At 38.6% G+C, this 19273-nt stretch overlaps 1 protein-coding gene across 1 annotated transcript in view; it reads left to right on the top strand.

Moving 5' to 3' along the window:
* Positions 1 to 243: 243 nt before the first annotated feature.
* The window catches only part of LOC143301965 (uncharacterized), a 42950-nt gene continuing 23920 nt past the window's right edge, over positions 244 to 19273 (top strand). Inside the window, exons 1-8 of the mRNA XM_076616442.1 lie at positions 244 to 547; positions 1257 to 1333; positions 2486 to 2621; positions 3189 to 3329; positions 6975 to 7025; positions 7738 to 7804; positions 9419 to 9530; positions 18078 to 18240. Of these exons, the coding sequence (XP_076472557.1) occupies positions 467 to 547; positions 1257 to 1333; positions 2486 to 2621; positions 3189 to 3329; positions 6975 to 7025; positions 7738 to 7804; positions 9419 to 9530; positions 18078 to 18240 (828 nt within the window). The 5' untranslated portion in view covers positions 244 to 466. The remainder of the gene's footprint in view (positions 548 to 1256; positions 1334 to 2485; positions 2622 to 3188; positions 3330 to 6974; positions 7026 to 7737; positions 7805 to 9418; positions 9531 to 18077; positions 18241 to 19273) is intronic.

Here is a 19273-nt window from a genome sequence, read left to right as displayed (position 1 = left end):
TGCAGCCTGAACGCCGCCATCCGATACAGGGCGCTCTGAACACAGCAATATCGCTTACATCATTTGAAATATGAAAATCACAACCCTACACATTGGAAGCGTGGTAGTATCAACTAAATTCAACTGTTTATGAAACGAAAACATTAAACAAACTATTTTGGTTAACTAAATTGCCGGCTTTAAATAATAATAAACATCATTTTCAGCATCTGTGGCGGTAACTTCCGGTTTGTGCGGAATGGACTGAAAATGGCGGCTTTTATTGATGAGGGATATGAGAAGCTTACATGAACGAAAGATTTTTGCCAAAATTAGATGACATTTTCATTGTATTGGTGATGTCTGATGTCCACACGATAAGTGTTGTTAGGGCATCTCAATTTGTCACGATCTAAGTGTTGCTGTTCATTATTAATTCGGTGGTTAGCTTTTTAAAATCGAAAGGACACAAATCCCAAAAACAACAATGCCGAAAGATGTGATCGAATACAAACCAGGTGACAAGATCTTCGCCAAAATGAAGGGTTATCCACACTGGCCAGCGCGGGTAATTGGTGCAGATATTTTTGTGATTCGTTTTTGACACGTTAATTTGTCTTGATTTAAAACTCACACCCTTTTCCACACCTGGTGGGCCAGGCATTTTGGTTTCGCATTTTCATTTTGGCTCACATTTCGTTTTGGCTTCATTTCGTTGCAGTTATTATATAAATCTCATTAGGACGGGAGACGAGATGGGGGAAAGAGTAACCAATTGTAGTTCTGAAGGTATTTTAAAGAATTAAACAGTAGCGTTTGTGCGAAAACTTTATTTCGTTTTTGATCATGCATAATGTAATTGATATGACAATTGTTGTATTAGTACTGCTTTGTTTTGTTTTTTTCCAAACTGTTTGTATAACCCCTTCATGTGTTATGCATTCAGAAAATCAAATGTATGTTCAAGATATGCAAGGTTATGGAAGTATAACACAGTCTCCAAGGATGAGAATCATGATTAACAAACTGATGTTGGTCATGTTTGAGAAAGAAGAGGAAATCAAAATAAATGTTATTTATTATTATTATTATTATTACTGTAATATTTATAAAACCTCATGTTGACTTTTGCTTTTCTTTCCAACTGGTGTAAGAATTGATATTAATCACCATACTGGTCATCAGAAGAATAGGGTTAAATTAGAACAGTGTGTGTGATTTATTTGAGAGACAGAGGGGCAGGGTGGTGATGGTGATGTGAGTTGTGTGTGTCACAGATCGATGCCCTGCCTGAAGGAGCCGCTCCACCCCCAAAGGGAAAGTTCCCCATCTTCTTTTACGGCACGCATGAAACGTGGGTACAGCTGTGTAGCTTGTGCATAGGAAAGTGCAGGCACTGGAAGGATGTAGCGCTTGTTTAAGTTGTTAAATATTGGTTTATGTGCATCTTATTTTCATATGCATGAACATTAAGACAAAGAATTTGACCAGTTACGTCATCCACAATCGAGCATGCAGAAATTTGCAGTTGCACTCGCATGCATGCATGTATACAAGTATACACACTTGCACACTATTGCCTACTTAAGGTTTCACACACATCAGTTGATGAAATATAGTGTCTTATTTCTTGCAAATATGAAACATTCTACATCTCTAACACCAAACACCATATCTTCAAAATTCATCCCCCACATTTTGCAAAACTTAAAGGATTTTAATCTTTGAACTGCTAAAGGTTGGGTGAAATGAGGTCAGTATCATATGAATCAGAAATCAGTGAACACATTTCTTAATCTTAAATTAAAAAGTGGCACATATTCTAACTGATTTTGCTGAACAAAAGTAGTACAGTCCCAACAGGGAGAAGTTAAACTAAAAAAAAAAAATTAAAAAAAATGGTGACTGACATCCTGAGCTGTAAGCTCAGTTTTATAATTGTGAGATGACAGCCTTCACTGATGAACATATTTGTCAACAGCAGTCAAGAGTAAAGAAAAGTGGGATAGTTGATTTATTTTCATGATAAAGCAAGCTTAGTCTGTGTGAGTGTATCATTACAACAGTAGTACTTATTGTATGTAAGTTATAACATACATGTATGATAGTTGTTTCCAACTATGACCAGCAGTGGAGGCAACTGCTGTCTTGATTATTTGGGCTAGAATTTTATTATACTATTTATAGTGGAGACTATATCTTGCCCAAGTTTCATCCCCACTCACTAGGCCAAGAGGGCTTTTGGACAAACATTGAAACAGTGTTTGAGTCATCATCAAAGTCAAACCAGCTTCCAAGGCTACAGCATGAAGAGCCAGTGCATTCTTGCCTCCTAATTTTAGAGTCATAGTCCTTGAGAGATTAAGCTGTCAATGAATTCCTGTGGTGTGATACTTATTATTTGTCATGTGTCATTGACTGGCAAGTGTTCTGTATCTTTTTATATTGAATTGTAATTTGTATTATCAGTTTTTGAAAAGAGGTATGACACTGGTATGTTTTCCAGAGCGTTTTTAGGGCCAAAAGATGTGTACTGTTACGAGAAGTGGAAGCACAAGTTTTGGCGTCCCAACAAGAGGGCTGGCTTCAATGACGGTCTTTGGGAAATTGACAACAACCCAGGCGTCAATTACGTCGGACAGGTAAACATGATATGTGTGTCTGTGTGTGTGCTTATGTGATCTCTGAAAACTCATGTGATGTGCCTTGAGCATTATTGTAATTCTATTACAGTATTAGAAGTGTAGATCAAAAAGGAACAGCTAGCCAGCTGCCATGACAAAGTGGTTGGTGTCAAGGACTGACCACTTGGAGGACACAGGTTGATACCCAATCTGAGTTGAGTGTGCTATGGGCTCAAATAAATGGAAAGATTGGGAGCACACAGTCGAGGATCATCCACTTCACAGATGCATCTTTGGGCCTGCCGCTCTAGCTTCATGACCAACACCATAGGTATGTAAAGATCTCCTAGCCTGAGTCTGGTTGAGGATGGGATTTATCTTATATTATGAGAGTACACCCTTGTCAAGGAGTCTGAAACCTAAATGGACCCCAATAGCAGCATCTCCATCACCACCATCATCACCTTTCATCATCATCAGAATAGAGAAAAAAAAAATGCCTCAAATTCTGGTGCACCAGAAAAAAACAAAGGGAACTGCAGTGCCGAAAGGGTGACGATAGTGCTGATGATGGGTGATGGGCAGGCTGGAGGAGAAGAAATACCACTGTCCTATGTGGCGGAAGAGGAGGAGGCCGATGTCAGTGTGGACGTGGAGGAGGGGGAGGTGGAGGAGGAAGGAGAGGAGAAGGAGGGGAAGAAGCGAGGAACACCTGCCGTCAGCAAGGTAACTGAGGAGGGCGATTTGAGATGGTGCTTGTTGTTGTGGCTTTTTTTTATGGCGTCTTGTTACTGTGGCTTTTTTTGGTGAATCAGTCTGCCCCCTTCCCCCACTCTGCTCCTATCCTTCTCACCCGTTTCCTTCTACTAGTTCCTCGCAGCCTGACTTTTGCTTTTGACTTAATTCTTTTCCGTCTACTTGGATGTACACCTGATTTTCTTTTCCCATATAGGTCTTCAGTCAACACCAGCATGCAGCTTTTTGTTTGTTTATTTATTTGTTGTTGTTGTTTATTTCCTCAGCACCTCCACCAATTTTTGAATGTTCCAGTCATGCTCTTTTGTGGGTTGAATAATGCTTGTAAAATCTCCTTTTTGTTTTTTTTTTTTTTTTCCCCCTCCTGGGCTGGTTGAATGTTGTCAGCAGGGCTCAAACTGCTCACCTTTCCAGAGACTTGTCTGAGAGTGAGACAAGTTCACAACTAAACCTTCTGGTGGATAACTGGAACTTGCTCTGTCTGCTTTGTCCGTCGGGCAAACAGTTTCTGACCATGTCGGTGAAAGGTTCAGTTCAGTTTAGTAACTCAAAGAGGCGTCACAGCATTTGGAAAATTCCATATACGTTACAACACATCTGCTAAGCAGACGCCTGACCAGCAGCCTAAACCAACGCGCTTAGTCAAGCCTTCGGGATGGTGGGGGTGGGGGAAAGATATATAAACAAACAGATAGATAAGTCGTTAAATTAATAAATGAATTAGATTAGATTAGTAAATAAATCTATTTTAAAAGATATATATATATAAGCAAACAAAGTAAGAAATAAAACGAAATTAAAAAAAAAAAAAAAAAGACAATGCAAAAAAAACAACAACCCCACAATAGAATTTCTATTAGAAATATGAATTCAGTTCAGTTACTCAAGGAGGCATCACTGCGTTCGGACGAGTCCATATATGCTACATCACAGCTACAAAGCAGACTCCTGACCAGCAGTAAATTGACAATTGAAAGGTAATGAAGAAGACAGCTTCAGTGCAGACTGATCGCACCTCCTCCCCCCGTTTTCATTTTAACACCTTCATCCCCACATCAGTTTTTCTTATTCCTGTTATATATACCAGCTGTTATCTAAGTTACCAGGATGCCTGCTGTCTTGTTGCAGTTGCTGGTAGTTACAAAAATTAACTGTTTCTTTACTAAGGCCAAGTTAGGGCAAGTACTTGCTTTTTGTTGGGTTTTTTTGGGGGGTGCGGGGGGGTTGTTTGTTGTTGTTTTTTCTAGATCTTCTTGTCTCCAGGACAACTAAGAATTATTTGGGAATCGTTAGCCCTGAGTCATGCTCTTTTGAATCATGCCTATAACATCTTCTTCCTGCAGAGCTGAGTCATACTCTTTTGGGTCATACTTGCAATGTCTTTTTTTTCACCAGAGCTTTATCCCAGTCATGGTTGAATGTCACGGTAATGGTCACTTTCAATTGAATCAGTCTGGTAGTGTCTTCCAGTTGATCTAAATGTGAGGGGGGTGGGGTGGGGGGGGATATGTGTTTTTATTGTAATTGTCAGAATGTGGTTAGTTATTTCAACTGAATCAGCCCTGAGTGATAAAACTACCTTGTGCTAATTTTACAGTTTTCTGGGAAGTGGTAGACAAAAGGGAGGGGAAGGTATGCCCTTTCCTTTCTTGGATTTTTGTTGTTGTTGTTTTTCATGTATTTGGTCTTCTTCAGGGAGGCAGAATTGAAGGTAGAAGTAGTGGGGGGAAAAAACCCCAGAGAAACTGTCTCTTTTGCTTCCAGACTACAGCAAATACTAACAGTGCTTCACAGAACCTGTCGGAGCTTGCAAAAACCTGCATCCCATTCTTAACTCTACATTTTTACTGACAATGCACACAGTCATCTAGCCTTTGCTTAATCCACACTGTCCTCCAGTCTTGCTAAATGCTTGCTGTATAGTCTTTGCTAAAAAACAACAAAAAAACATTGCTTTCAGATGACCACAATCATGACAAGGGTAGTGTGTTGCACTAGTACTAGAACTACTGTGTGTGCTTTGACTGGCAGCTTACTTTGTGTGACAAAGGCTGTCAGAATGCTTTCCAGTCTCACAGTTTGTTTAACTCCCACCCTTTTTTTTTTTTCTTCTTTTCATCTGGCTTTCAGACTGTGTGACAGTGTTCTGTTTGGTTCTATATCTGACTTTTCAGACAGTGTGGCACTCTTCTCTTTGGTTCTAATTCTGTCTTTCTGACTGCTTGACACTGTTGGTTCTATGTTTGGCTTTTAGACAGTGTGACACTGTTCTGTTTGGTTCTGTATCTGGGTTTCAGAAAGTGTGACACTGTTCTGTTTCATTAAATGCTTTGAAACTTCATTCATCTGGCCTTTTGCATTGGAATTTACATCAGATCTTCTTTTTTTTTCATGGCAAATTTTACTTTGTGTATTTATAATGTGCACAAGGTTTCTAGGAATATGAGGAGGAAGGGTGTGTGTGTATGTGTTGATGGATGTATAGAACTTTAGTTGAAAAGCGCTTTGACTTGAGAGGTTGTAAGAGCTATAGATGATGGATGTATAGAACTGTAATTGAAAAGCGCTTTGACTTGAGAGGTTGTAAGAGCCATAGATGATGGATGTATAGAAGTTAGAACTTTAACTGAAAAGCACTTTGACTTAAGAGGTTTTGAAAGAGCTATTGATGCAAAATGGACTGTAATTGTTATTGTTTTATTTATTGTTTGTTTTATCATTGTTATTAAGTTTGAGAATACATGTATTTTATGACTGTAAAGGGGTTTAGGAGGGAGAGAAGAATTTGCAAAATTAATAAAGGGAAAATGAAAGGAATGAATTGGTTTGACATGATCTTAAACTGGTTTTGTTTCTGTTGTTGTTGCTTTTTAAGACCATGTAGTTTGGGATGAGAGTGTTAGTTAGTTTTGTTTGGAGGGGTAGGTGGTGGTGAGTAATCGGATCAACAAATATGAATCTGTGTGCGTATGTGTGAGTGCGTCCATGCATAAGTATGTGTGTGTGAGCGTGTACATATGTGTGTGTGTATGAGGAGGGGGGGGGAGTGGTGGGGCGAGGGGTGTTTGTGTGTGTGAATCACTGTGTTTGTGACACAGTAACATTCTAACAATGAAAGAGCTTTTCCTACAGAATTACTCTGTAATTCATATACATGAAACATTGGGTTTTTGAGTATCTATGAATGTGACATCAGGAAAAAACAACAACAGACTTTTCGATAATGATGTATCATGAATATTCACAATTATTCATTGTGCAGTCTATGCTGTATAGATAGTGTATTCTGATGCATACTACCAGAACCATGGTGATAGAGATAGATAGACTATCATAGAGAGATGTAAAATGATATCTTATAGAGAGATATAAAATGATATGTTATGTCTTCACACTTCTGTATCAGTGTATGTGTCTATCCGGTATCCCATGTATGTTTCAACAAGAGATTTGTAATAGGGCCAGTCAGCCTTAAATTCATTTTGAAACATATTTCATATGAACATTATTTTCAGTTTCATATAATACAGACCTAAATAACATTTGAACTAGTGAACATTTGGAAGTGCTTTGTTGATTCTGCATTTGAAAATAAGTGAAGGATGGCTGTTTCAGACAAGATATTCAATGGGACAGAAACGTCGCATGATCTCCACAAAAGGCTGGGTAAGTTTTGCTTATTTGTTTTTTCTTTCTTTCTTTCTTGTGGTATAAAGTTTGAAGTTCATTTTTTGGTTTCACATTCTCAGCTGTCACATTGCAACCAGAATTTGAAATATCATTTAAAAAAAAATGTAAATATTTATATTCTTACTGGCATTCCAACATACCATTCCAAGAGCTTAGTTATAACACTACATTATTCTTATTTATTACATTGGTAAACACTCTTTTCAAAATGTACTCGTCATAGTTCTAATCAGACTGCCTACTAATGTACTATTAATGCAAAGTGTGCACAGTTTATATACTGTACTTTTCTTTTCTTTTCTTTTTTTTTTTTTTTTTTTTAATGAAGTACAGTGATATGCAACACTGAATAAATTACAAACAAAACAAAAAAAGAAAGAAAGAGAAGAAAAAAAAAGAAGCAAGTTCCATTATTTTGACAGTGTGTGTTGAGTACACATGTTTTGTTCTGAGAGTACACAACTTTTTAGTTTTTATTTACTGGTACTCAAGGCTAGACTTTAGGGTGGTAGTGGTGATTAAGGTGAAGTTTTTGGAGTAGTTTCCTGTGATTCAACAAGAGATCTGAGAGGTGTCTGTTCCGTTTGGGAGTCTATCGTTTTTCTTGGAGATATAGTATATTTTTTTCAGTTTGATGATTTCGGAAAGTGACGATGAATCCGAGCCTTTGTTTGTTTTCTGCTGACAGAACCTGACAGCCAAGTATTCCAGAGGATGGATAAAGAAAGAGGCAAAACGAAGACCCTTGCTGAAAGGTACTCTGTGTGTGTGTGTGCACGCGCATATGTTTTTTTGTTTGTTTTTTGTTTTCCCCTTGCACAGAAGGTTGTATTTCTCCACATAAATATACATCACAAAAGTTTTTTTTTTTTGGGGGGGGGGGGGGGGGGGGGGGGATGGAAAAAGAACAAAAACAAAACAAGAAAATAACAACCAAGTAACACATTTCACAAGTTTCATTACACTGAAGTACACTTTGTTGAATGTCGAAATAACAGAAAGAAAAAAATATCATTATGTGTATTGGCACCAAAAAACAAAACAAAAAAAGTGGGCGCACATTTGTGTGTGTGTTCATGTGTGTGGCGTGTATGTGTTTGAATGCGTGTGTGGAGCAGGAGAGAGAGAGAGAAACGGAGTCACATGTTGTTCCTTAGTGTCTGTTGTTTCTTCTCTCTGTTTATGTGTGGTATGTTGGTGTATTTCTAGGTATCTGATCGTAAAGGGCTTTGTGCTAGCTCAGATACAAGGAGCAAGACACATAATCTAAGAAGCCAAGAAATGCCCATTTTTATGGTTTTTATTGTTATTATGATTGTTATTCACTTGTCATTATCTAGTAGCAGTAGTAGAAGTAGTAGTAGGACATTAGTGGTGCTGCGGTTATATTAACATTTTGAAGAACTCGACCAGTGGAATCTTTGGAAACAAAAAGTAAGTAGAAACAACATAATCGAAGCATACTTGAACAAATTGTCATTATCATCACATCAGTTGTCATCATCATGATGTAACAGGTCATGTGGCAATGCCCAAAAAGTAAGTAGAAACAACATAATCAAAGCATACTTGAACAAATTGTCATGATCATCACATCAGTTGTCATCATCATGATGTAACAGGTCATGTGGCAGTGCCCAGGGGCGCTTTCAAAATGAATAGTATCCCCCCTGCTAGAAATTTTGCTCGAAATATCCTCGTTAGTAATTGCTGTCTTTGCCTCTGGGTTTTCCGTTTTCTTTCTGTTCTATTTTCCTTTCTTATTTACTGCCATGCTGGCCCATTCACCTGTTTTTTTGTTAGGGTTTTTTTTGGGGTTTTTTCTTCTTTCTTTCTTTTTTTTTTTTTAGGCTTCAATATTTTTGGTCTTGTTTATTAGACAGTAGTACTGTGGTGTTTTGGTTTGTTTTTGTGCCAAGGATACAGTGTGAGTTGCCTGTTGGCAATTTTTTTTGTTTTTGAAAGCCTGAAATTCTATAAGATTTTCTTTATTATGTATGGTTATGGTTATGTTCAGGTTATTAGGGCTTTTGGTGTTTTTTTCTAATCCCCTGGCAAACAAAAATAATATATATAAAAAAAAAGTATGGAATTGTCTATGTCAGAGGCATGTCCAAGGTACATGTTCATGAATATGAGTGTACTTGTTCATTATCATTTTTTCTTTTCCAGATTTTTTATTTTTTTTATTTTTATGTTTTTTTGTTTGCTTTCAGCTTCCATGTTATCTGTTTTGACAGCGTTTTCAGTGCTGATGTATGGCAAAAAGGATAAACTTAGAAATAGGTGGTGATGTCACTTTTTCTTTTCTTTCTTTTCTGTCAGCGTTTACTGTTTAATGATCACTGTTATCGTCGTGATGTAAACAGGCGGAGGTGTCAGAGGCAAGGCCAGAACAGGCGGGGGAGGACAGAAAATCAAAACAAGCAGGGAGGGTGCATCGGGAGCAGGGGCTGGTACCCGTGGTGAGGAGGTCAAGAGGTCAGTGAACGGCGGGGAGTGCATGTGTTGCACCCGCATGGAGGTCGGAGGGGTCAAAGTGCAACTGTTTGTGTTACACGAGTGATACGCATTACTTGAGATTGTGTGATGGAGTCTTAAGTGTTGAGATTGTGTGATGGAGTCTTTAAGTGTTGCTCACCCTACAGTATTCATTACTTGAGTAAAATAGCAAGCGCTAAGTTGAGGCATTGTTCCTGTTCTTGTGTATGTGTGTGTGTGTTACACGAGTGATGCACATTACCTGAGATTGTATGATGGTGTCTTAAGTGTTGCTCATGCTACAGTATTCATTATTTGAGTAAAATGGTGTAAGTTTAGTCGAAACACTGTTCCTGTTCTTTTGTGTGTGTGTGTGTGTGTTACTGTTTGTGTTTCATGAGCGACACGCATTACTTGAGACTGGTGGAGTCTTAAATGTTACTCGCACAACAGTTTTTGTTTCATAAAGTGACTTGATATGTATATTCATGATTACTTGAGTAAAATGGTAAAGGTTTAGTCGAGGCACTGTTTTTGTGTGTGTGTGCGTGTGAATGCGCACGAGCGTGTGTGTGTTGTGCATGTGTGTGTGTGTGTGAATGCGCACGAGCATGTGTGTGTTGTGCATGTGTGTGTGTGTGTGTGTGAATGCGCACGAGCATGTGTGTGGTGTGCATGTGTGTGTGTGTGTGTGTGTTAGAAAGACTTAGTGTACAGGGTTCATACAGTCATATCAAGTCTGGAGAATTCTTGGAAAAATGAGAGTTGAAACCATGATATGGAGGGCGGGAGAAGTCTTGGGATTTTCATTAACCATTGATCAGTGAGTAGCTTTCAGGCAAAAATCTTAATGCACATTTAAAAAAAAAAAAAAAAGATTTAAAAAGGAAAAGGGAAGAAAACGGTGATGAAACTTGTCTGACTTTGTTATCAGGATTTCTGCTAGCCTTCTTTAGTCTCTTTCGCCAGCAGTGTAGCAGATGATTTTTTTTTTTTTTTTTTTTTTTTTTTTTTAATGATCAGTTTGGTTCTGTGTTTGGTGTGGAAGATTTTCTCAGTCTGGTCAAGAAAAGGTTTTGGAGAAAGAATGGAATTTTGTGAGTGTTTATGTGTCATGTTTATGTATAGAAGTACCATAGTACCGCATGATAGTGGAGGAAAACAAGACAACTTGCACTTGATCTGTTGTGTCTGATACTTTTACAAATATATGATCAGCACCATAAGAGCTTGGTCTCCGACCGACCACTGTATGAGTATTCATAACCATATCATCATCATCACCATCATCATTTCCACTCTTGAAATATGCTGATTTCAATTTTCTTCTCTACACAACAACCGCAACAAAATTGTGTGAGGGTGTGTGTGGTTCCTTTTCATCTTGGTTATCTTCCCCTGATAGGGAATTATCTCATTCGGTCAGCATTGAATTTATGATAGTCATAATTATTCTCCATTCTTTTTCCATCAATAAAACATATATTATACTTTTGAGAAGAAAAAGAAAGAAAGATTCTTTCTAAGAGGTAAGTGATTTTCTTTCTTTTTTTTAATTTGAGTTGTTCTGGGAGTCAAAGGGTTAAATTAATTGTACGGATGAGTATTACTATAGGATTTTTTTTTTTTTGTTTTTTAGTGTGGGTGGGAGAGTGCAAGTCAGGGGATGTGGAGGATTGCAGAAACTATCTCCATTTAAAGTAAAGGAATGTCCTAAATAGTATATTTGTGCTAAACTGTATTGGCAAGGGAAGAAGACAAAAATGACTGCAGGATTCTTCAAAGACAAAAAAACTAAAGTTTATAAAAACCTTATTGGTGGTGGATGAATCCTCTGTGCTTAGTGAGATACGACGTTTCGAACCATAGGCCCGTTGTCAAGTGATGAGAAGAGGACAGTGTGAATAGGAAAGCCTATGTGAGAAAAGGGTGATGACATCTCACTACTTTCTGTTTTGATGGGCCATGCACACTAAAACACTTGCTGATCGCCATTCAGTCACACTCACACACACACACACACACACACACACACATACAGACACACACACACACACACACACACATATATACACACATATATATAAATATATATATATATATATATACCTATCCATATATATACACATACACATGTATATACACACATATACATACATCCATACACATACACACACACACACTCACACACACATATATACACATATACACACACATATACATACACACATACATGCACATACCACACACACATACATATGCATACACACACATATACTCGCATATATACACATACATATACACACAAATGCATACACATATATATTGCTTCTGAAAAGAGGACAGAGAGATCAAGGCAGAAGGGTCCAGGCGCTAGACATCAGTGACTGACGTTCAGTCCATTCGGCTGTGCGGTCCCCAAGCGGTCAGTGACGCGGCTCTCCATGTACTTTCTGTATGTGCTGTCACTGGGGTTCTGCCACACAGATGAGATTCTTGCATGGGTGAAGCTGTGGTGTGGGCCAGCAGAATGCTGGCCAACAGGATTGTTGTAGCCTAGCTTCATCAACCTCAGGTGTTCGGAGAAGCGCTCGCCCAAAGAACGGTAGGTCTCCCCCACACACAGTTTGGAGCAGAGGGTGCAGGACAAAATGTATACAATGTCAGTAGATTGGCAGTTGAGATGACATTTCACAGTGAAAGTGCCAGAGGGTCCAACATCTGAACCTGAGGTGTCTATGAAGGGGCAGGCCTTGCACTATTGATCCCCACAGGGTCTGCAACCTGGTGAGGTTAATAGCTGGTAAGAGGTCTCAGTTTGGACTATGTGTATGTGTATGGATGTATGTATATGTGTGTGTGTATATACATGTGTATGTATATGGATAGGTATATATGTGTATATATATATATATATTTAAATGTGTATATATAAAAATAGATATTTGTGTGTGTGAGTATGTATTGCACTGAATGGTGATCAGCAAGTGTTTTAGTGTGCATGACCCATCAAAACAGAAAGTAGTGAGATGTCATCACCCTTTTCTCACATAGGCTTTCCTATTCACACTGTCCTCTTCTCATCACTTGACAACGGGCCTATGGTTCGAAACGTCGTATCTCACTAAGCACAGAGGATTCATCCACCACCAAAAAGGTTTTTATAAACTTTAGTTTTTTGGGTTTTTTTGTCTTTGCATTGGCAAGTGTTTAGGGTTTTTTAATTTTTATGGTTGTATTAAACTAACTGTTTTGACAAGTATTAGAGAATTTGTGTGATTGGGACAATCTCCATTCTATATATAGGAATGCCTTTTTTTTTCTTCTTCTTTTTTTTTAAAAAGAGGGGGGGCATCAGATAGGATGATTGTGCTGAATCGTATTGGTCAGTACTAGATATTTTTTGTGATGGGAATGGTCTCTATTTTACATATTTTGTTTTAAATCCTAAATAGGATGGTTGTGTTTAACTAACTGTACTGGTGAGTAGTGGAGATTTTTTGTGTTAGTGACAATCTCCATTTTTTGTATAAAACAAATACAATTTTAAGTTTCAGTTACTCAGAAAGGCGTCACTGCATTCACACAAATCCTTACAGGCCACACCACATCTGCTAGGCAGATGCCTGACCAGCAGCATAACCCAACATGCATAGTCAGTCCCCGAGTGCATGCTTACATATTTGTTTTCCTATCAGGATTTTGCCAGAGGGCAACACTTTTGTTGTCATGGGTTCTTTTTCAGTGCACCCCGAATGTGTGCTGTGTACGGGACCTCGGTTTATTGTCTCATTGCAAATGACTTGAATGACTTGATACCCAGTTTGAGTTTTTCCCATCAAACTTGGGAGAAAGGGCGAGAGCAGGATTCGAACACAGACCCTCAGTGACACTGTATTCATTGGCAGATTAGTGTCTTAACCATTCTGCTACCTTCCTTCAAAGGACTGTATTCATTAGATTTGTTCTGAATATGATTTTTTGTGCTGAAATTTCTGCATTTGTGAGTATTGGAAAATTGTTGTGATGGGGACGATTTCCATTTTGTATTGGAATGTCCTGAGCTTGATAGTCATGCAAGCTATTAGTAAGTATAGTCATGTTGTTGTTGTTTTTGTTTTTTTGTTTTTACTTTAGGCTATTTCTGTTTTCACAGAATGTACTAAGTATGATGTTCTTGGTGGCAAACTTGTCTCTGAAATCCACTTCAGTTTTCAAATTTCCTATGTGTGTGTCTGTGTATGTGGGCGGATTTCTGCAGTGTATAAAGGGTATAAAGGGAAGGCAGTATTCTCCTCCCATCTTGCCTGCAAAATCTACGTTGGCCTCCCTGTCTGTATGTCTGTCTTTCAATCTGTGTGTCTGTCTGTCTGTCTGTCTCTCTCTCTCTCTCTCTCTCTCTCTCTTTCATCTGCATTTTGAATCAAGTTTTGATAACTTAAAACTCTTTCACCAAAATCAAGTTTAAGAGTGAACCATTCATTTCACTTTGCATAAATGAACCTAGTTTACCAATTTAAAACTGCTTACAAATATAAGATACTAAAATCACTGGAGGTTCATTGTAGATTTTGTGATTAAATAGTTGACCATTCCTTCCTTTTAAAAAAAAAGTTTTAAAGTTCTTTTTTGTCTTTGAAAACCATGGAACTCCTGTCAACATCTCAACAACAACAAAAAAAACACAAAAAAGAAAAAAACGAAAAAAGAAGAAGAAGAAAAAAAAGAAAGAAAAAGTGTCAGCAGATGGATCTCAGCCTTCATTATCAGCTATGGTTTCTGTCAAGGTTCTGTCTTATTCTGTTTATACATAATTGGTTTACCTTTGTAATATGATGTTCACATCATTCACACTAAATAAAGTGGATAAAGCATCATTATCTTTATAAGAGTGTACCTTACTGGTCAGTTGCTTCAACGGTCAAAAACAAAACAAAACAAGAGAGGCAAGGCCTTCAAGACTCACTTGAGATACACTTTAAACCTATTTTTATGCCAAACTTGGTGTCAACTGACAAAGTATTTGCAGAGAAAATGGCAATGACACACACACAAACACACACACACACACACACACACACACACACACAACCGAACACCGGGTTAAAACATAGACTCACTTTGTTTACACAAGTGAGTCAACAAAAATGACCAAGCAAGCTAACAAACAAAACAACAACAACCAAAAAACATACAGATATCAGTCATTATTACATGGCAAATGCACCCAAATTAATTGTCAAAATCCTCCATAACTTCATATTAACGATGAAATAATGGAAGTAAACTGTCACAAAATTTGTGGTTGACATAAAAAGACAAAAACAGCAGAATTTCTTGTCAAATCCTCAACCTGTTTTTATTAATAGAATAATTGAAGTATATTGTCACATACTGGTATTGCAATAGATTGTAACCTGTTCTGATCAGATGATTTTATCACATGCAAAATTATTATTTGAAAAAAAAAAAAAAAAAAAAAGACCAGCTGTGTGAAGTGACCTATTTCTTGAACTTAAATGTAGAAAATTAATCTCTACTAGTGGTAAATTCCATATCAGTTACACTTCAGCCGTTTGATCCAGTTAGTGAGAACATTATCAAAGCATTGCTTACTGGCCAGTGATAAAATTAATTCTTTTCAAAATCATCATCATCTTTCATATCATCTGATTACATGAATTTAGATATATCCTCCTGTTGAAGTCAAACCTTTAGATACATCCTCCTGCTGAAGTCGAACCTTATAGTTAACAAGGCTCTTCTTATATATGAAATAATGTCAGACACTGTCCGCCCCCGCACCCCCTCACCTCCACCATCACCAGCTGCCCTACGCCCCACCACTCTCCCCAGGGAGAGTGTTACTCTGCTACACTACAGTGCCACCCCTTTTTTTTTCTTTTTTTTTTTTTTTCGTGCGTGCAGTTTTATTTCTTTTTCCTATCAAAGTGGATATTTCTACAGAATTTTGCCAGGAACAACCCTTTTGTTGCTGTGGGTTCTTTTACATGCGCTAAGTGCATGCTGCACACGGGACCTTGGTTTATCGTCTCATCCAAATGACTAGCGTCCATCCAGACCACCACTCAAGGTCTAGTGGAGGGGGGAGAAAATATCGGTGGCTGAGCCATGATTTGAACCAGCACACTCAGATTCTCTCGCTTACTAGGCGGATGCATTACCTCTAGGCCATCACTCCATCATCATTTTGATGATTTTGCAAAAGGCAAAATCCTGCAGTGATGCAGGTGGAAATAATTATCTGTGCTGGGGCTTTCTTTTTTTTTTTTTTCTTTTTTGTTTCCACACCAGAAAGTGCATGCTGCACGCGGGACCTCAGTTTATCATATCATCTGAATGACTAGTGACCAGACCACCACTCAAGGTCTAGTGGAGGGGGAGAAAATATTGGCAACTGTACCATGATTCGAATCGTTCCGCTCAGATTCTCTCACTTCCTAGGCGGACGCATTGCCTCTAGTCCATATGTGGAACTCGAACCCGTGGACATTCACTTTCTGGTCAGATGCATTACTACAAAGGCCCCATCCACATATGCTTTTAATGAACTCTGAATTTCACATGATGGTTGCTAACAATTGAAGAATCAACAAACATTTTGTTGTTGTTGGTTATTCTACGCTGTATTTCTTGTAAATAATGATGATTTTTACAAGAAATGAAACAATGCATGAATTCTAAAAAAAAAAAAAAAAAAAAAAAAACAATCAAAAGTTTAAGTGGGAATATATAAGATTTACATTGCACATGACAGAAGAAACTCACTAACATTTGCTCAGACCAATTTCCAAGCAGACAAATATTGCATTATATATTTAGGAAGCCACAAGAATACTGAAGTCCTAAGTTTGGGAGGGGCAGATATCGGTAAAACCCAAGAAAAAGTTTCCCATACTGTCACAGAGAGAAACACACACACACACACACACTCACACACACACACGTGAAGGGACACAATTCATCCACAGACAAGGAGTTCCAATCTGAGTTGTTTCCCTTACGGAACCTTGGGGGGGGGGGGGGGGGGGAATAAAATTTAATGTTGGCCCAAGCCAGTACTTTTCTAATAAACAAACAAACAAAAAAAAGACTACCAAGTCATATTCTCCTTCTTTTTTTTTCTTTTTCCATTTACTAAAATTCTTGCTGTGGATAACATTTTTGTTGATGACTGAGTTATTAAAACTAATGGATATAATGTTAAATGTGCAACGACAGGCAAGAGGTTAAATATTGGTCTTAACCAGCTCCTTCTTTAAAATGAAAAAAAAATTTTTTTAAAGGATAGGCTTGATTAATTCCCTGACTACCCAATCATACTTTTTCTGTCTATTTGTTTATCTTGAATGTTTTTCAATTTTAGTAAATTGCTAGTTTCGTTGATTATGTCAGTGAATGAAATTAGTGGACATATCACGTTAAAAGTGCCACAGGCATGGGTTAACAGTATTGGCCTAAACTAAAGAGTCACCTTCCAATAGATATATGAATAAACCTTTGATGACGCCTCTGTTATGGTAAGTTTGTTTTTTTGGGGTTTTTTCCTCACTTTCCTGCTTTTATTAAATTGCAGGATGCAGGTAACTTTTTTTTTTCTTTTTTTTTTAACTTATAAGCGACAAATGATAAGTAGACAGCAGTAGATAGCCCTGTGTTTCATTCCACAGTCCTGTCAGGTCAGCTGGGCTATACATAAGCGACAAATGATAAGTATCCCTGTATTCCATTCTCTGACTACCCAGTCACACTTTTTCTTTCTGTTTGTTTGCTTTAAATGTTTTTCCCCTTGCTATTTGCAGACAAGAGTTTGGTTGACTACATAATTGAATAAAATAAGTGGACGTAACGTGTTTAAAAGTGCAGTGTCGGGCATGGGGTTAAAAGTATTGGCCTAGAGCACCACTTACAATAAATAAACAGATTAATCTCTGATGACTCCCATATCGTATCATACTATTTTTCCTCTTTTTTCTTTCTTTCTGCTTTTATTGCTGGATGCAGATGACTTTTTTTGTTGACCAAAGTTATCAAAAACTTATTCAGTAAATCCCCATGCAGTTTTGATGTCAACACTGACGTGGCCCCTTCATGGGTATTTGCATAACAGAAGATCAGATTTGAGCGTTAAAGTTCCTGTAATCCATGTTAGCATTTGGTGGGTTATGGAAACAAGAACATACCTAGCATGCACACCCCTGAAAACGGAGTATGGCTGCCTTCATGGTGGGGTAAATAAACAAAACAGTCATATATGTGGGAGAAAAAAAGTTACTTGTCTGGGTGTGTATGCGTGCTTGACTTAAACCTGACTGAATGACACGGGAAACGAATGACAAGCGCCCATTGGCAGCTGTCAGTGGGCTCTACCCAGGTAGGCAGCCTGTTGTGTGAATGACTCCGTGTTTGTAAAGCGCTTATAGCTTGGTCTCCGGCCAAGGATAGGCGCTATATAAGTATCCATATCAAATTATAGATAGCCCTGTATTTCATCAGCCATCACCCCCCTCATTCCCTCTGTCACAGTCTCCAGTCATCGACGCCAGACAGTGCTCAGAGCGAACCAGCAGATCAGCATCAGGGGGAGGGGGATGGAGAGGGGTGCGGTGCCAGCGAAGATGAAGGACCGTCAGGAGAAGGGAGGCCACTGAAGCGGAAGCGCAAGAAGAAGAAATTTGACGACTTTGTGGTGAGTAGTTTCAGTTTCAGTTTCTCAAGGAGGCGACACTGTGTTCAGGGACAAATCCATGTATGCTGCTACACCACATCTGCTAGGCAGATGCCTGACCAGCAGCTTTACCCAGTGAACGCACTTTATCAGGCCTTGAGTGCATGCATATATATTTGTGTACCTATCAGAGTGGATTTCTTCTACAGAACTTGGCCAGAGTATGACAGGGCGCAATAGCCGAGTGGTTAAAGCGTTGGGCTTTCAATCTGAGGGTCCCGGGTGCGAATCACGGTGACGGCGCCTTGTGGGTAAAGGGTGGAGATTTTTACGATCTCCCAGGTCAACATATGTGCAGACCTGCTAGTGCCTGAACCCCCTTCGTGTGTATATGCAAGCAGAAGATCAAATACTCACGTTAAAGATCCTGTAATCCATGTCAGCGTTCGGTGGGTTTTGGAAACAAGAACATACCCAGCATGCACACCCCCGAAAACGGAGTATGGCTGCCTACATGGCGGGGTAAAAACGGTCATACACGTAAAAGCCCACTCGTGTGTATACGAGTGAACGCAGAAGAAGAAGAAGGCCAGAGTACAACATCCAAAGGACTAGACGCTCCAGTTTAAGTTTCCAGTTAAACTCTGGAGAAAGGGCGAGAGTGGGATTCGATTCAAACCCAGACCCTCACGGACTCTGTATTGGCTGATGAGCGTCTTAACCATTCTACCACATATTGTATTGGCTGATGAGCGTCTTAACCATTCTACCACATATTGTATTGGCTGATGAGCGTCTTAACCATTCTACCACATATTGTATTGGCTGATGAGCGTCTTAACCATTCTACCACATATTGTATTGGCTGATGAGCGTCTTAACCATTCTACCACATATTGTATTGGCTGATGAGCGTCTTAACCATTCTACCACATATTGTATTGGCTGATGAGCGTCTTAACCATTCTACCACATATTGTATTGGCTGATGAGCGTCTTAACCATTCTACCACATATTGTATTGGCTGATGAGCGTCTTAACCATTCTACCACA

This window comes from Babylonia areolata, chromosome 28, assembly GCF_041734735.1.
Source record: "Babylonia areolata isolate BAREFJ2019XMU chromosome 28, ASM4173473v1, whole genome shotgun sequence".
NCBI classification, from domain to species: domain Eukaryota; kingdom Metazoa; phylum Mollusca; class Gastropoda; order Neogastropoda; family Buccinidae; genus Babylonia; species Babylonia areolata.
This window is presented reverse-complemented; position numbering and strand designations above follow the sequence as displayed.